This window comes from Aquarana catesbeiana, linkage group LG01 (genome assembly GCF_042186555.1).
Source record: "Aquarana catesbeiana isolate 2022-GZ linkage group LG01, ASM4218655v1, whole genome shotgun sequence".
NCBI lineage: Eukaryota > Metazoa > Chordata > Amphibia > Anura > Ranidae > Aquarana > Aquarana catesbeiana.
Window position 1 is genome coordinate 454,063,067 of NC_133324.1, and position 16,198 is coordinate 454,079,264.

Below are 16,198 nucleotides of genomic sequence, written 5' to 3' on the forward strand. Positions count from 1 at the left end.
TTAGACATCACAAATGCTGGATAATATATTTTATGATGAGAAAGAGGAGAGGAGGTGAGGGGAGGAGGGGTGAGGGGAAGGGAGGGGAGGGGTGAGGGGAAGGGAGGGGAGAGGAGGAAGAAAATAAAAGAGAAAGAGAAGAGGGAGCAGGAAGGAGAGTAAAACAGAGGAGAGGAGAGACAAGGGAGAGGGGAGAAGAGAAAAGAGGGAGAGGAGAGGAGAGAAAAAGGAAAGGGGAAAAATAAAATAGGGAAAGGAGCAGACAGGAGAGAAGAGAGAAGAGAAAAGAGAAGAAAAGAGGGAAAGGAGAGGAGAGAAAAGAGGGAGAGGAGAAACAAGGCAGAGGAAGAAAGGAGAGGAGAGAAAAGGAGAGGGGAGGGGAGAGAGAGTTCAATTCCACATCAACTAAAATTAGTGATAGAGTGCAGTAATTCATAGCAACTAATGAGATTTCAGTTTACTGAAGACAGAAAAGTAAAATATGAATTTTGATTAGTTGTACTGGGTTCACTGCATTTTCCAATACTAAATAATGATGCTTTTTTTGGTTGTTAAATTCAAACTTTAACTCCACCTAATTGCCTCTTCTGAAAACAGATTTAAAATAAACTTTTCCTGACAGAAACATGGAGGCTGCTACTGCTTACCTCTCATGCTAAGGCTTCAATACTTTCAATCATTGACCCAGAACAAGTATGTAGGTAAGGACATTATGCTGATTTTTCTAACCATATGTTCCAGGTCAGCAATTAGCATTTTCAGAAGGAAACCAGTAATAGCAGCCCCTATATTTATTTTATTCAGCTTAATTTGTCATCTATTGGGCTGCAAAGTGGTAGAGTGTTGTACATTTTGGCATTGGTAAGAGTGAACAGCACAGTTATCAAGATAAAGATTTCCTATATTCTGGTTTACAGTACAACAGTTTGTTTTCAAATCACCTGTGTCACCATTCCAAACTGCCAGGACTTCCTTGCATTCATAGCGTTCCAAGACTAAAGTAAACGTCTTTGGCCATTCTTCTTTATCAGATCGGAGAAGGCAGTCAACAAGCTTCTCTGCTCCGGCAGTTTTACCTTTAATATCTGTTTCCTGAATGCAGAGCAGCAGACAAAATAAATTAGAGAGTTAAAGCTGAAGTCTAGTATGATCTTAGATTCATACGTTCATTGGTCCAGTACGGCACAATGTAATATACATACAGTGGGGCAAAAAAGTATTTAGCCAGCCACCAATCGTGCAAGTTCTCCCACTTAAAAAGATGAGAGAGGCCTGTAATTGTCATTATAGGTATACCTCAACTATGAGAGACAAAATGTGGAAACAAATCCAGACAATCACATTGTCTGATTTTTGAAAGAATTTATTTGCAAATTATGGTGGAAAATAAGTATTTGGTCAATTTCAAAAGTTCATCTCAATACTTTGTTATATATCCTTTGTTGGCAATGACAGAGGTCAAACGTTTTCTGTAAGTCTTCACAAGGTTGTCACACACTGTTGCTGGTATGTTGGCCCATTCCTCCATGCAGAGCTGTGGAAGGACACCAGAAACAAAATTGTAGACCTGCACCAGGCTGGGAAGACCGAATAGGCAAGCAGCTTGGTGTGAAGAAATCAACTGTGGGAGCAATAATTAGAAAATGGAAGACATACAAGACCACTGATAATCTCCCTCGATCTGGGGCTCCACGCAAGATCTCACCCCATGGGGTCAAAATGATCACAAGAACGGTGAGCAAAAATCCCAGAACCACAGGGGGGGACCTAGTGAATGACCTGCAGAAAGCTGGGACCAACGTAACAAAGGCTACCATCAGTAACACACTACACCGCCAGGGACTCAGATCCTGCAGTGCCAGACGTGTCCCCCTGCTTAAGCCAGTAAATGTCTGGGCCCATCTGAAGGTTTGCTAGACAGCATTTGGATGATCCAGAAGAGGACTGGGAGAATGTCATATGGTCAGATGAAACCAAAGTAGAACTGTTTGGTAGAAACACAACTCATCGTGTTTGGAGGAGAGAGAATGCTGACCAAAAGAACACCATACCTACTGTGAAGCATGGGGGTGGTCTGTAGTCTGTAGCCATGAGCCCACTACAGCAGGCACGAAATTCTACGGAAAGGTAGGAGGGGTCTACGAGGAACAAAGACTGTAAAAAAGTGCCGCATGCGCAAGTAATGTGTTGCTTAATCTTTTTTAGGAGCAAGAGCCCTAAAAGAAGACATTCCCGGAAAAGTCCCACCACTGTTCTAGGTCCCACTCCAAACGGAGGGATCAATCTCCTAGTGGTCCAAGCTGCAGTAAATCTTAAGCGGTAGAACCACAGCAGTCCGGGAGACCGGCAGATGGCTTATGTTGGGCTTGCACGGCACCAGCTGCTGTCGGGAAACTTCTATGTGCCGAATTCATTAAAGATGTGGCCACGGATAAGGAAGCAGAAGCTTGGAAGGTTAAGGATTATATACATGAGGCAGTGACCGAAAGTATGCAGCTAGCCTCCAGTGCATCCTGCTCTAAAAAGGAACCTAAACCAGGCACCTCCACAGATCAAGGTCAAAGATTGTCAAGGATCCTCATCAGAGACTGAGGACATGCCTGAGCATTTGTTCGACTATCATCTGATTGAGCCATATGTTACGGCCATAAAGGAGGCCATAGAATGGGATCAGGACTCAAAACCTCCAGAGAAGGTTAAGAGATTTTTTCCTAATTCAAGGAAGCAAGGGCCATCCTTCCCATTTATGGAGGATATCCAGGAAATAATGGAGGATGAATGGGAGAAACCAGAGAAAAAAGCGAAAATCCAAAATCGCTTTAATAAACTCTATCCCTTTAACTCATCAGATGCCTCTTTTTGGGAATCGGCACCAGGGATAGATGCAGCCCTACAACGCCTTGCAAGACATGTCTCCCTCCCGATGGGGGATTCCACCACATTTAGAGATCCCATCGATAGAAAGACAGATGCTGATCTTAAAAGAATATATGCTGTTGCAGGAGCAGCCTGTCGCCAATCCATAGCCCTAACACCAATATCAAGAGCCCTAAAAGTCTGGGTTTCGAATGTGGAGTGGAAGCAGCTAAAGTTATTGATGCTCTGGAGGAACTCAACCTGACAACAGCCTTTTTGGCCGAGTCTTTGATAGATCTGGTAAGATTAATGGCTAGATTGATGGCACATGCAGTGACCACAAAGAGGGTGCTATGGCACCGACATTGGACCACAGATGCGGCATCTAAACAGGTGTTATGTAATCTTCCATATAATGATAAGATATTGTTCGGAAAGACCCTGGAGGAGGCAATCAAACCAGTCACAGGTGGAAAGTCAGGCCTGTTACCTCAGACCTATTATGTCCAATTATGTCAGTGCCACAGGAGTGCCAGGGGAAAGGAGTATATTCTCCGATATTCCTAGTACCCAAAGCATTCAGAGAGCTCAGACCAGTGTTGGACTTGAGGTCCCTAAATCTTTTCATCATGCCCAAAAGATTCAGGATGGATTCAATATATACAATAGCGACGTGGTCGGCAAGAGATTCCATGTTGGCAATGTTCACCGCCGCTATCCCTGCGTTACCTTGGGCAAGATTCCATTTGAGAGCCTTCCAGGTGTCCTTCCTGGGACAATGGGATGGCCGGTCATTGGACCAGAAGATCTGGTTACCAGGACAAATATGACAGAGTCTGAACTGGTGGACCTTGCCAGAAAACCTATCGTGGGGCATGCCTCTCAGCCCGGGAGACTGGATTGTAATTACCTCGGATGCCAGCCTCCAGGGCTGGGGGGCTCACTGCCGCGGTGAGCAGGTTCAAAGCAGGTGGAGCATGATGGAAACCAGACACTTCAATTTACTGGAACTTCAAGCAGCATACATGGCCCTTGTGGCATTCAAGGGGATGATTCAGGGAGCTTGAGTCAAACTTCGATTGGACAACCAGACGGCGGTAGCATATATCACCCGACAGGGGGGAACCAGGAGTCTGACATTACTCCAAGTGGCAACCAAGATTCTCCCTCGGGCCGAGACTCATGTGGAAGATTTAACAGCAGTGTACATTCCAGGCAGTCAAAACCAGATAGCACACCTCTTGAGCCGGAGATTTCCCAGCCAGGGAGAATGGGCAATCAGCAGTCACTATATTCAACCAATTTTTGCCAAATGGGGGACACCCAATATAGACCTTATGGCCACACCAAACAATGCACAAGTACCAGAATTTGCTGCAAGGTTCAGGTACAACGGGGCAATAGCCCAAGACGCCTTCTCGATCTTGTGGTGGTTCCCTCAGTGTACCTGTTTTCTCCAATCCCATTAATCATGAGGACCTTACTGAAGATCACGAAGGAGGAGGTTCATGCCCATCTTAATTGTACCCTTCTGGCCCAGGAGGCCATGGTTTCCTTTGCTGCTGCAGATGGCATCAGCCCCACCAGTACACCTCCCCCTCAGGAGGGATCTGTTACAGTAGGAACAATGGATGCACCTCAATCCGGAGAGACTGAGGCTGACGGCCTGGCTGTTGAATCGGCCCGACTGCATGCACAGGGCCTCTCAGAGGAAGCCTACAACAAATACCACATATTCCAGGATCTGGAGGAGATTTGTGGATTTTGCATTACAACATAATTTCTCCCCGTTAACTCCGGGTATCGCAAATATTTTGAAATGTCTACAAAAAGCATTAACTATAGGCTTGGCATACAACTCAATTAAAGTTCAAGTATCAGCCCTGTCCTGCTTCATCAGACATAGATGGGCTAATGAGCCTTTGATAAAGCAATTCCTCAGAGCCGCAATAAGAGTTCGGCCACCAAGGAAAAACCTCTTCCCAACTTGGTCCTAAAGCGCTGTTGCAGCCCCCATTCAGTCCGGCGGACTGGGGTCTCTAACAATCAAGCTGGTCTTCTTGATGGCCATTACAATGGCCAGAACGGTATCGGAATTAGCAGCCTTATCCTGTGAAGAACCATTCTGCATTATTTATCCGGACAGAGTGATCCTGAGACCCTCTTCAGCCCTAGCCTCTAAGGTTGTGTCAAGGTTTCATGTAAACTGGGAGGCAGTGTTACCCTGCTTTACACAACCTCCAGAGCAGACAAACCAGTTGGATTTGAGACCTCTGGATATGGTCGGCTTGATATCAACATATCTTCAAAGGGCATAACAGATACGCAAATCGAATAGTTTGTTCGCTTCCCTTCGGGACCCAAGATGGGGGAGGCAGCACCATCATGGGTCTTATCCTCCTAGAAGAACTATCTCCTTGGCATACAAGCAACAGGGCCGTGCTCCTCCGCAAACTATACGGGCTCATTCTACAAGAGGGATGGTAGCTTCTTGGGCATCCATGGCAAAGATCCCGGTGGAAGACATATGTAGGACTGCTAGCTGGAGTTCCTGTGAGACTTTTGCTCGGCACTACAAACTAGATGTGGTCGCCGCTAGCTCTTCGATGTTTGGAGAGGCGGTAATGTATACTCCTTTGTCCAATTAATTAATTAAAAGTGTGGTGTAGCATGAAATTAGAAGAGTCTTTGTTGTTTCTTTCCCTCCCTATATTGGCTTTGGTAGTGTGCTGATGGGAGGACGACCAGGAAAACGGAAAATTTTTATCATTACTCACCGTAATTTTCCTTTCCTGGTCCGTCCTCACGTCAGCACAACTTTGCTTCCCTCCCTAAGTGGCCTGTCGCTGCTACAAAAAACACGAGGGGGAGGAGAGGACAGGGATTTATAACGCTGGAAGAAGGTGGTCCTGAGGGTTAATGAGGAACAGTTAACCCATAGTGTGCTGACGTAAGGACGGAGCAGGAAAGGAAAATTACAGTGAGTATTGATAACAATTTTCAGTTTTTTGCAAAAAGTGACAGGTGCTCTTCAATCGTGTGTGCTTTGTGCTGGTGCTTTTTATGGTGCCCCCTATAGGTATTGCACTCACCGGATTTACTCACCCCTCGGAGGGGTATATCACATTCACAGTGTTTGCCACTGTGCAGCAGTTTCCAGGGAGCAGCATCACGCAAAAGGGAACAAAAGGCATTTACAGACAGAGGAAATGGCATTGTCTCCTCCTTAAAGGAAATGGACATGAGAGTTTTGAGCTGCAGGGGACAATACGGATGAATACCTAAAAGAGCAAAGCAAAGAGCGGTCTCTAAAGGAGTGGATCAGGAAACTGCCGCACAGTGGCAAATACTGTGAATGTGATATACCCCTCCGAGGGGTGAGTATTTCCGGTGAGTACAATGCCTACGGGGGCACCAGAAGGAGCACCTCACAAAGGAAACACGATTGAAGAGCACCTGTCACTTTTTGCAAAAAAGACTTTGTGTTTACAAAAGGACTGTATTTATCAACTTGTTCACTAAAGCACTAGTCACTTTAAATAAGATTGCACTTTTTGTCACTTTATGAAATACTACACTGTTAGCTATTAGTTGTATATAGCACCAGTTCCTTTATTTATTTCAATTTTGCGCACTATAAGTTAGAGTTTCATATACAAGTCACTGGTTAGAGTGCGTCATTGGAGCACTCAGATCCCTGGTATAGGATTGTTTTTTTTCTGAAACTATTAACTCTATACTCCACTCAGGTGGCGGTATTAGTAGGGGCAGCAGTTCAGCCATTTGCGCGGGACCACCAATAATCTCCTCTCATTAAGAAAATCCTACCAACCAGAACACAGACTGTAACACAAACCTGAATTTAAAAGAAAAAGTTTGGCTGAAATTCCACATTTAATGTTGCCAAAGCGTACCTGCAAAATCTCCTCAACCTCCCTTTTGATGAAACAGTCACCCAGGTCAGGAGCTACTTCTTTAGGATCAATGTTACATGTTACAGTCTTTCTGATAACATCAAGGCGTCGTCTGGGTTCTTCTAGACTTTGAATGTGCCTGAAGTCTGTATCTGCAAGTGCTTGAGATAGTCCTCTATATTCTTTAATGGATAAAAAAAAAGATTGAAAACCTTAACAAAAGTGGAATAAGTAACAAACAACAGATTAAACCTAAAACAACACCAGCCAGTATTAAATAATTACTTGTTTTAAGTATGTGTTGCCTTCTGCATGGCACTGTTTACTGCGTAATATTGTTTGTCCATATGCACGACTTTAATGTACAGCAGCCTGCCTGGTATAAACACAGAAGTGTCTATTAAATTGCCTGTTGCTTAACATTTGCTGTGTAGCACCCCCCAGCTGTGTTGCTAGAGTGCTAGGATTTTTGTTTTAGTGTAGGTAAATTCAGGCTTGGCTGTGTTTTTCTGGGTCAGGGTTTGGGTGACTCAGGGAAGGCTGGATGACTCACAAGCAGCATCTCTGAGACCTCCCCCTACTTCTGCAGCTTGCTGGAAACTTCCCAAAGAATGGTCGTGGAGGTAAGAAGGAACTGCCTGGAGTATTCTGAGGGCCCTACCAATCCCCAACAGATAGGTTGGCAGGGGGCAGGCCTCCTCAAATACTCAGGGTCAGCCCAGCTGGGGCTGGGGCAGTGGAGTTCGGGTGGAAGCTGGAGATGGAGTGTTAGGCTGTCGGTGGCCCTTGAGGGTAACCCCCTAGTCTGGGGGGTGACCTTGGGCATGGGCTCGGGTGTGGAAGGGAACCTCTTCATGACACACAGGGGTGTCCTTACCAGAGACACGGGAGCAGTGAGAGACACGGGAGCGGTGAGAGGACAGCAGGAGAACGCTGCCAGGCAAATCTCCAGGGAGACAGCCAGGTGTGCTGGTGAGCGATACAGTCAGAGGCGACTGAGAGGCATGCCTGAGAGGACTGGGAGAGAGCAATCTGGGATGGATGCAGAGTAAGTCTGTTGAGTCTTAGCCAGGAGGGCTAGAGAAAGGGGCAGCTGCAGCCAGGCGTGCTGGCAGTGCCTGAAGAGGTGGTGCTGGAATCAGTAGCCACAGGAGGAGGACAGTTGGGCACTAGGACTTTGCTACACAAACAAGGGGCCAGCAGTCCCTGTCTGAAAAGGGGAATCGGCTACGGGTTTAAAGAGTCTTTGTCAGATCAATCAAACAGTACCAGCTGGTCCTGGGAGTTGTAGTTCTACAAGCAAGGATTTTGCTGGAGGTAGAGGATACTTGTATATACAGACTGTATATAGTTGTTTCCCTGAAGTGTTCCACCACTTTGTTTAAGTTGGCATCCCATAATATCCCTATCCCTATCCAAGTTTATTCCCCTCAATAAAACATAAAAAAAAAGCACTGGACTGTTCTTCTGACTCAAGTGTGCTGTGAAGATGCGGTGTGCCTGGCTCTGCAGGGTGGGGGATCCCTTTACACTTGTGACTCCTTACAGGGTGTGCTACAGCTGTTTTCAGTATGTATAATTATTGAAAATTGTATATATTATTGGCCTGTGGATGTGGTGGCTGTATTAGTTTCTTTTGTCTGGCTTTGTAGCTTAATTTTGAACTGGTGATCCTGCCAATAACACTTTTCCTGTCTTAGGGCTCATTTACACATGCAGCTGTTGTAACAGCCCCATCTGAAATATTACCTCTCCACTGCCTGTCTGAAAAGCAACCCCCTGCAAATTGCTTTTTCTGAGAGTGTTTTACAGAAAGGAAATAATATGTTGCCACCTAACCACTTGATTTAACCCTCACTTAACTACAGTGTGAACCTGCGGTCAGGTCTCTGCACGAAACAGCTGCAGAAGTCCCGGAAGGCTGAAGTGAGCCTTGAAATATTCGCTAAATGAGGGGTTGAGACCAATGCCCTGTACACACGATAGGATTTTCTGATGGAAAATGTGCGATAGGACCCTGTTGTCGGAAATTCCGACCGTGTGTAGGCTCCATCACACATTTTCCATAGGAATTTCCGACACACAAAGTTTGAGAGCTTGCTAAAAAAATTTCCGACAACAAAATCCGTTGTCGGAAATTCCGATCGTGTGTACACAAATCCGATGCACAAAGTGCCACGCATGCTCAGAATAAATTAAGAGAGGAAAGCTATTGGCTACTGCCCCGTTTATAGTCCCGAAGTACGTGTTTTACATCACCGCGTTCAGAACAATTGGATTTTCCGACAACTTTGTGTGACCGTGTGTATGCAAGACAAGTTTGAGTCAACACCTGTCGGAAAAAATCCATGGATTTTGTTGTCGGAATGTCCGATCAATGTCCGACCGTGTGTACAGGGCATTAGGCTGGCTGGGGAAAGCTTGAAGTCTGCTTTGGCCTGCAGCCCAGTCGTGGGGCTGGTACCTGCAAGTACTACCCAGCAGGAGCCAGATGCTGTCCCTGAAATGCCCGTCACGCCTGTATACCCTGTCAGTCCTACCTGGAAGGAGCCAGTGCTGGAAGACAGCTCTTCCTCAGGTGAGCCAGTGGGGAGTGGCAGTGGTGGATGCATAGACTGGGGGTCGCCCAGACTGCAGGCGGAATTTGGGCCACTGGATGAAGAGTTTGCGGAGTTGCCATCACACAGTAGCTTGGAGAAAGAGTGGGACTGCGGCCCCTTTCAGGAGAAGGTAGAAGTGATGTCCAAGGTGTTGGATGCACCAGACTCAGCTGAAGGGGTCAGAGGAGCAGTGCAGATTCCAATCAGTGAAAGGCAGACATTCCTCAACAGACCCTCTACCACCCAGATCAGAGCCGCTGAGTACATGCAGTGGGTAGTGAGGTCACCCAAAGCCTGTGTTCTTCCTGGGAAGGAAAAGCCAAGAGAACTGCCAAGATTTTCCAGGTTCCATCAGGAAGTGCAGCAAAGAACAGCTCTGAAGTGGGGTCTGGACTATCCCTATGTCCATCCACACATCATGGACATCATTGAGGACTCTCGGGTAGAGTGGGAGGATGACCTGGTGTGGGAGTATCTGCATGTCCCCAAGCCTTTGTAGGCACCACATTGTAAACAAGCTTGGACCCGATTCCAGGACATTCGGCAGTTATGGCGGCTGGGGTGAGCTATTAACAAAGACAGGGTGGTGGTTTTTAAAGCTAGACAGCCCACCAGGAGCCATTCTGTCGCTGTCAGGGGAGCTGACGGAAACCTGAGGAGACTACCTAACCTTTAGTAGTATCCGCAAAGAGCTAATGTGAATAGGTTCAGCTCACAGGTAAATTTACATGGACAGTAAGGAGAAGATTGCTGCTTGTATTGCTCTTTGAACATGGACTAGGCCAGCCTAACACTCTGACCTGTTCCAGATGGATGTTGTTCCTGATGAAAAACTTTGGGTGAGGCCTAGTGTGTTCTTGAAAAAAGAAGCTGACCATAAAAAGGGGCTCCTCCTACTAGAGACTCTAGAAAAATGTGTTTCTTGTTTATTTCTGCCAGCAGGCTTAAAACCCCCTGCTACAGAATGTAGAAAATAGATAGTGAAGTTAGTGACAGGAATGTTTTTTTTTTTTCCTTGTTCTGTTTGGAGGTATCATTGTGGATGGCTGTTCACTCTGCTTCGTGATGGACTCAACATTTTCCAGCTTGCTGGGAGGGCTTCCCTCTAGAGGGAGGTGCTCCAGCTAAATTAAGTGCTTTATACTGTGTTTGAGTTAACTGCAGGGACCTGTAGCAAGGATGTGTATATACTGCTGATATGTAGTGTACATATTTGTTTTGAAGAGAAATGTCTATTTTTGATGCTTGCTAAATTATTTGTACATAGCCCCTAGTGTAGAACCCTCTAGCTAGTGTGCTAGGTGTAGATAGGATTTGTTAGTGTAGGCAAAATGGTTTGCATGAGAGCCAGGCCTGGGTTAAATCGGGGTCAGGGTTAAGTGACTCAGGGAGGCTGGATGACTCTGCAAGCAGCATCTCTGGTGCCTCCAACTGTTTTCTGGAACCTTGGAGAAGCTTCCAGATGCAGTGGGTGGCAGCTAGGAGGGGCTGTTTGGAATATTTATGAAGGCCCCAGCCAATCACCAGCAGAAAGGGGCTGTAAGGGGGCAGGCCACTTCATAAATAGCCATAATTAATGCCAGCAGGGGCAGTCGGGTGGAAGATGGAGATGGAGTGCTAAGGAGACTGCCGTGGCCCTTGAGGGTGCCCCCTAGTCTGGGGAGGTGACTTCGGGCCTGGGGCTTGGGTGCTGGTGGGACCCTCTACAACACAAGGAGGAATCCTATCCTGGAGGCACAGAAGCAAAGTGAGAGGACAGCAGGAACATGTCAGCACATCCGGGAGATCTCTTGAGAAGTCAGCCGGGTGGGCTAGTGAGTGTTCAGTCTGGGAGGACTGTGGAGAGAGTGTCAGTCTGGAGGACTGTGTAGAAGTTAGGCAAGAGGGCTAGTGAAAGGGACAGCTGCAGCCAAGTGGGTTGGCAGTTACTGGTGCTGGGTACAGTGACCACGGGAGGGAGGAAGTGCTGGAAATATGTTAGCTGTGTCACTCCAATGTTCTACAAGTGCCTGTAATGGGTCATTGCTTCAAATACTTTTAGAGTGACACAGCTGGGAGTTCTGCAAGGAAGTGAGAGCTGGAGGAACCAGAGGCATGTATATAGACTGTACATAGGAAAAGTGGTCCCTGAAGTTGTTCTGAAGTCAAGTGGTCAACCCATTGCTTTCCAATCCCTATCCAAGTTCTAATCCCTCAATAAAACAAAATAAAACAAAGTATCAGACTGTTCTCTGACTTTGGAGTGATTGTGAAAATTTGGTGTGCTTGGCTGTGCAGAGTAGGGGATCCCATTCTACTTGCAGCTCCTTAGGAAGTGTGTTACAAGAAGATACCTGGAAAGCTGATAACCCTGTTAAGAAATCAGTCTGGAGCACAGAAAGTCATAAGGACACTGGAATTCTGGCATGACCAATGGGTATCAATGGGTATATTGTGTACTTTTTGAAAATTGACTTAACCTGAAAAAAGAAAACCAATGCAGCCACCACAACTAAGTGCTGGTAAGATGCAACATATTACATTGTTCTTGGGTGTAGATGTTATTTAACTTTTTATTTTATAGACAATCACAAAAGAAGAAGATCAGCTGATGAAAGTGTAGGAGCCACGGCAGAAACAAAAACAAAATACCCTTTTACTATTATTTCTACACACAGCTTTACATTGCATGATACTGAAGATTTGTAAAGTGTCTCTCATATTCATTGCTCATCTGGGACACCTTAGCTTTCCCTCCTAACCTTTTTCTGTGGTGAAAATCTTTTATCAATACGTAGATTTATTTATGTAGCGTAACAGTAGGCTACTAGTGTTTACATGTATTTTTGGCCTCCCTGTAGTCAGGGATGATTGGTTAAGTCTGTTCTGGGTTCTATTGGCGCAGGCTTGATTACTTTCCCCTGTATCCCAGAGAGCATTGGGACAAAGTGGGTGGAAGAATGCAGATCCTGGCCAGTAGAAAAATGCCTCTTCAGTCAACCCCTGGTCAGTTTGGTGAGTGACCAGCATGGGGCTGAGAGGGGTATAAATGGTCTGGATCCCAGAGCAGAGATCTTTTTTTTCTGTGGGAGTAAGACCCAGCCTGAGGGCTGTGGCATCCCTGGGAGTTTACCTGCAGCTAAAAGAATCCTTTCTGGGGTCCCAGATACTGTCTTGGCTGGGAGACCTTTAGCCTAGATTATAAATTAAAGGGGTTGTGGCGCTCCCTACGGGGTATGTGGGATGGTGTGTAGAGAGGGGAGAGGGGTTGTCTGTGGTTTACCCCAAACGTAGCTGTTCCCAACAAAAATTATAATAAACCGCAAAAATAATTACAAAAATAATTAACAAGAGGCTTTCTTCAGTGATTAATGTGCAAACAAAGACCTTATATGTAAGGGGTGTGTGCTAAGACCCCTGCATCTGTGATAGGTCTGCACCTTACACTCCCACAAAATAAAATGACTAAGATCCAAACCATAAATATATAACACATATGCGTGCTCTACCTAACCAGTGCAAAAAAAAAAAAAAGTTATTCAACACTAAACAAAAAATGTAGTCTACCTAGACAATACAAATATTATACACATTAGTGATCAAAGTCCAGTGAACAAGTGTTTGCACCTCTCCCTGATGGTGCAATATATAAATCAATTAGTAAATAGTGATCATAGTCCTTAAAGTGGTAAGACTCTTCAAACCCAGTGTTTCAGGGGATATTCTTAGCAAGGGAAAATCGTGACTAGAGTGCTCTCAGATGGTTTCTGTGACTTTTGTGCTCCCCTTTTGGGTCCCCACTCACCGGATCCAACAACCCCAGAAGGGGCAAACAACATAGGATATCTCGATCACGATCTCCTCTCCACCACGATCATATAGGGCATTCAGTATGATTTCCGTACTGTTGATCTAAACTGTTTCCAATGGCTCCCCGGATCCACCAACCTCAGAGGGGCAGGCTGCTTGGGGTATCTCACGATCTCCTCTCCACCACAGTGGAGCATCCAGGGTGATTTCCGTACAATTAGATTAGGGCACTCACAGTGGCTCCTGCAGATCTTCAAAGTGTTCTTGTTCTAAACTCCAAATTTCTTCCACTTGAACTCCTTGACAACCATGTGTACGGCTGAGTCATTGAAACATGCAGTCCGCATTCACTAGAGCTCCAACAACATTGTCACTTCCGCTCTCCACCGACCTCTAGCCTAGCCCCCTGAAGATTGCAGAGAGCTCCTCTAAGGATCCAGGACACAGGCAATCCACATACAGAAACTGACTGATACTGCAAGCAGTTACACAGTATCCAGGAAACATTGCGTACCAGCCTTCTGGAACTAGAGACTTTCTTTGGTCTTTTTTCAGAGAGAGCTTTTGCTTTGTACATTCGGACTATACTTCTGATGAGGAGTCCCTGACTAGTACCAGTTTACCTTCACATTAAAGGATGTGCTTTGATCCAGAAGGATTAGTTCAGATTTAGTGTCCTCTACTGTAAGTTTTGAAGGAATTGGAGTATCCCTAGGCTCACCCTCACCCTATCCAAGTTGTATAATTAAAAAAAAAGTGATTGGGAAATGGAGTGTGTCATTGTATGCCAGGAAATGGAACCTGGGATCAAACAGCCAGACCAGTTCCATCTCTGAGATACATTTAATAGAAATACAAAAATATAACCTTTCGGGGGAAAAATGAACGACCACTTACTTAGGGGTGTATTTTAAAAAAAAAAAATCACCAGAGCTATTTGTCCCATGAAATTGCATGTACAGTATCTCACAAAAGTGAGTACACCCCTCACATTTTTGTAACTATGTTATTATATCTTTTCATGTAACAATACTGAATAAATGACACTTTGCAACAATGTAAAGTAGTGAGTGTACAGCTTGTATAACAGTGTAAACTTGCTGTCCCCCCAAAATAACTCAACACACAGCCATTAATGTCTAAACTGCTGGCAAACAAAAGTGAGTACACCCCTAAGTGAAAAATGTCCAAATTGGGCCCAATTAGCCATTTTCCCTCCTCTGTGTCATGTGATTTGTTAGGCCCCATGCACACGAGACGCTGTTAAACGTGTGTTCAGAGGCAGTTGGACACTTTTTTCAACTGCCCCTGAACTCATTCAATGTTATCCTATGTGTCCATGTACACAGTCTGGTTTTTTGGCGTTTTTAGGCAGTTGCGTTTAACCTCGTTTTTCCAGAAGCAAAAAAATGGGTTCAGACGCAAAAGTTTTCCATGTTTCAGATGCCAAACGTGGCTAAACGCTGGTACCGCGTTTGCGTTTATAAGTGTTTTTAAAGGTGCCCTATTTTTTTACATTAAAAATCTCAAAAATGATGGCAAATGATGAAAAACCATTAAAAAAATATTTTAAACAATTGTAATTGCTTGCAATGATTCATAGGCCATTTATATACCCTAATGAGCCCTTGATCCAATCCAATACACCACTAGCATTGCTGTTATCCGAAGTATAATTGGAATTTGACCCATATGTTGTTAGATTTGAACAAGCAACTTGTGGCAGGCAACGTGGCAAGTGGACAATCCACAACTTGTGGCAGGTGACGTGGCAAGTGGACAATACACAACTTGTGGCAGGTGACGTGGTAAATGACAATCCAACTTGTGGCAGGTGACGTGGCAAGTGGACAATCCACAACTTGTGGCAGGTGACGTGGCAAGTGACGTGGCAAGTGATGTGGCAAGTGGACAATCCACAACTTGTGGCAAGTGACGTGGCAGGTGACGTGGCAAGTGGACAATCGACAACTTGTGGCAGGTGACGTGGCAAGTGACGTGGCAGGTGACGTGGCAAGTGATGTGGCAAGTGGACAATCCACAACTTGTGGCAGATGATGTGGCAAGTGGACAATTCACAACTTGTGGCAAGTGACGTGGCAGGTGACGTGGCAAGTGGACAATCCACAACTTGTGGCAGGTGACGTGGCAAGTGACGTGGCAGGTGATGTGGCAAGTGATGTGGCAAGTGGACAATCCACAACTTGTGGCAGATGATGTGGCAAGTTGACAATCCACAACTTGTGGCAAGGTGACGTGGCAAATGGCAATCCACAACTTGTGGCAGGTGACGTGGCAAATGACAATCCCCAACTTGTGGCAAGTGACGTGGCAAGTGACATGCTAAATACAAGTACACTTCTGCTCTCTCAGCTGCTGCTACTCACTCTGGTCTCACAACATGACTGAAAGCGTTAAATAATACTGTTTTTTTAGCTTGGGGAGGGGTCTTGATGTTATCTTAACTAAACGTTTCTAGACGCAAACACGGTAAAACGCAGCTAAACGCGGCAAAATGGGCGTTTCCAAACGCCGGTTTCAGCTTTTAAAAACATGCTTTCAGCAATGTTTGCACCGACGTCTCGTGTGCATGGGGCCTTAGTGTTACAAGGTCTCAGGTGTGAATGCGGAGCAGGTGTGGTAAATTTGGTGTTATCACTCCCACTCTCTTATACTGCTCACTGGAAGTTCAATATGGCACCTCATGGAAAAGAACTCTGAGGATCCAAAAAAAAGAATTGTTGCTTTACATAAAAATGGCCTAGGCTAAAAGAAGATTGCCAAGACCCTGAAACTGAGCTGCAGCACAGTGGCCAAGACCATACAGCGGTTTAACAGGACAGGTTCCACTCAGAACAGGCCCTGCCATGGTCGACCAAAGAAGTTGAGTGCACATGCTCAGAGTCATATCCAGAGGTTGTCTTTGGGAAATAGACGTATGAGTGCTGCCAGCATTGATGCAGAAGTGGAAGGGGTGGGGGGTTAGCCTGTCAGTGCTCAGACCACATGCCGCACACTGCATCAAATTGGTCTGCATGG

General features: G+C 45.6%; 1 protein-coding gene across 6 annotated transcripts in view; it reads right to left on the reverse strand.

Annotated features, from left to right (window-relative positions):
• Nucleotides 1-16,198, reverse strand: part of LOC141148909 (antiviral innate immune response receptor RIG-I-like) — a 91,692-nt gene that overhangs the window by 65,973 nt on the left and 9,521 nt on the right. For all 6 annotated transcript variants that reach the window (XM_073636817.1, XM_073636798.1, XM_073636779.1 and 3 more), the window contains exons 4-5: nucleotides 6,771-6,952; nucleotides 942-1,092 (exon numbers count right to left, since the gene is read on the reverse strand). In XM_073636817.1, the coding sequence (XP_073492918.1) occupies nucleotides 942-1,092; nucleotides 6,771-6,952 (333 nt within the window). The remainder of the gene's footprint in view (nucleotides 1-941; nucleotides 1,093-6,770; nucleotides 6,953-16,198) is intronic.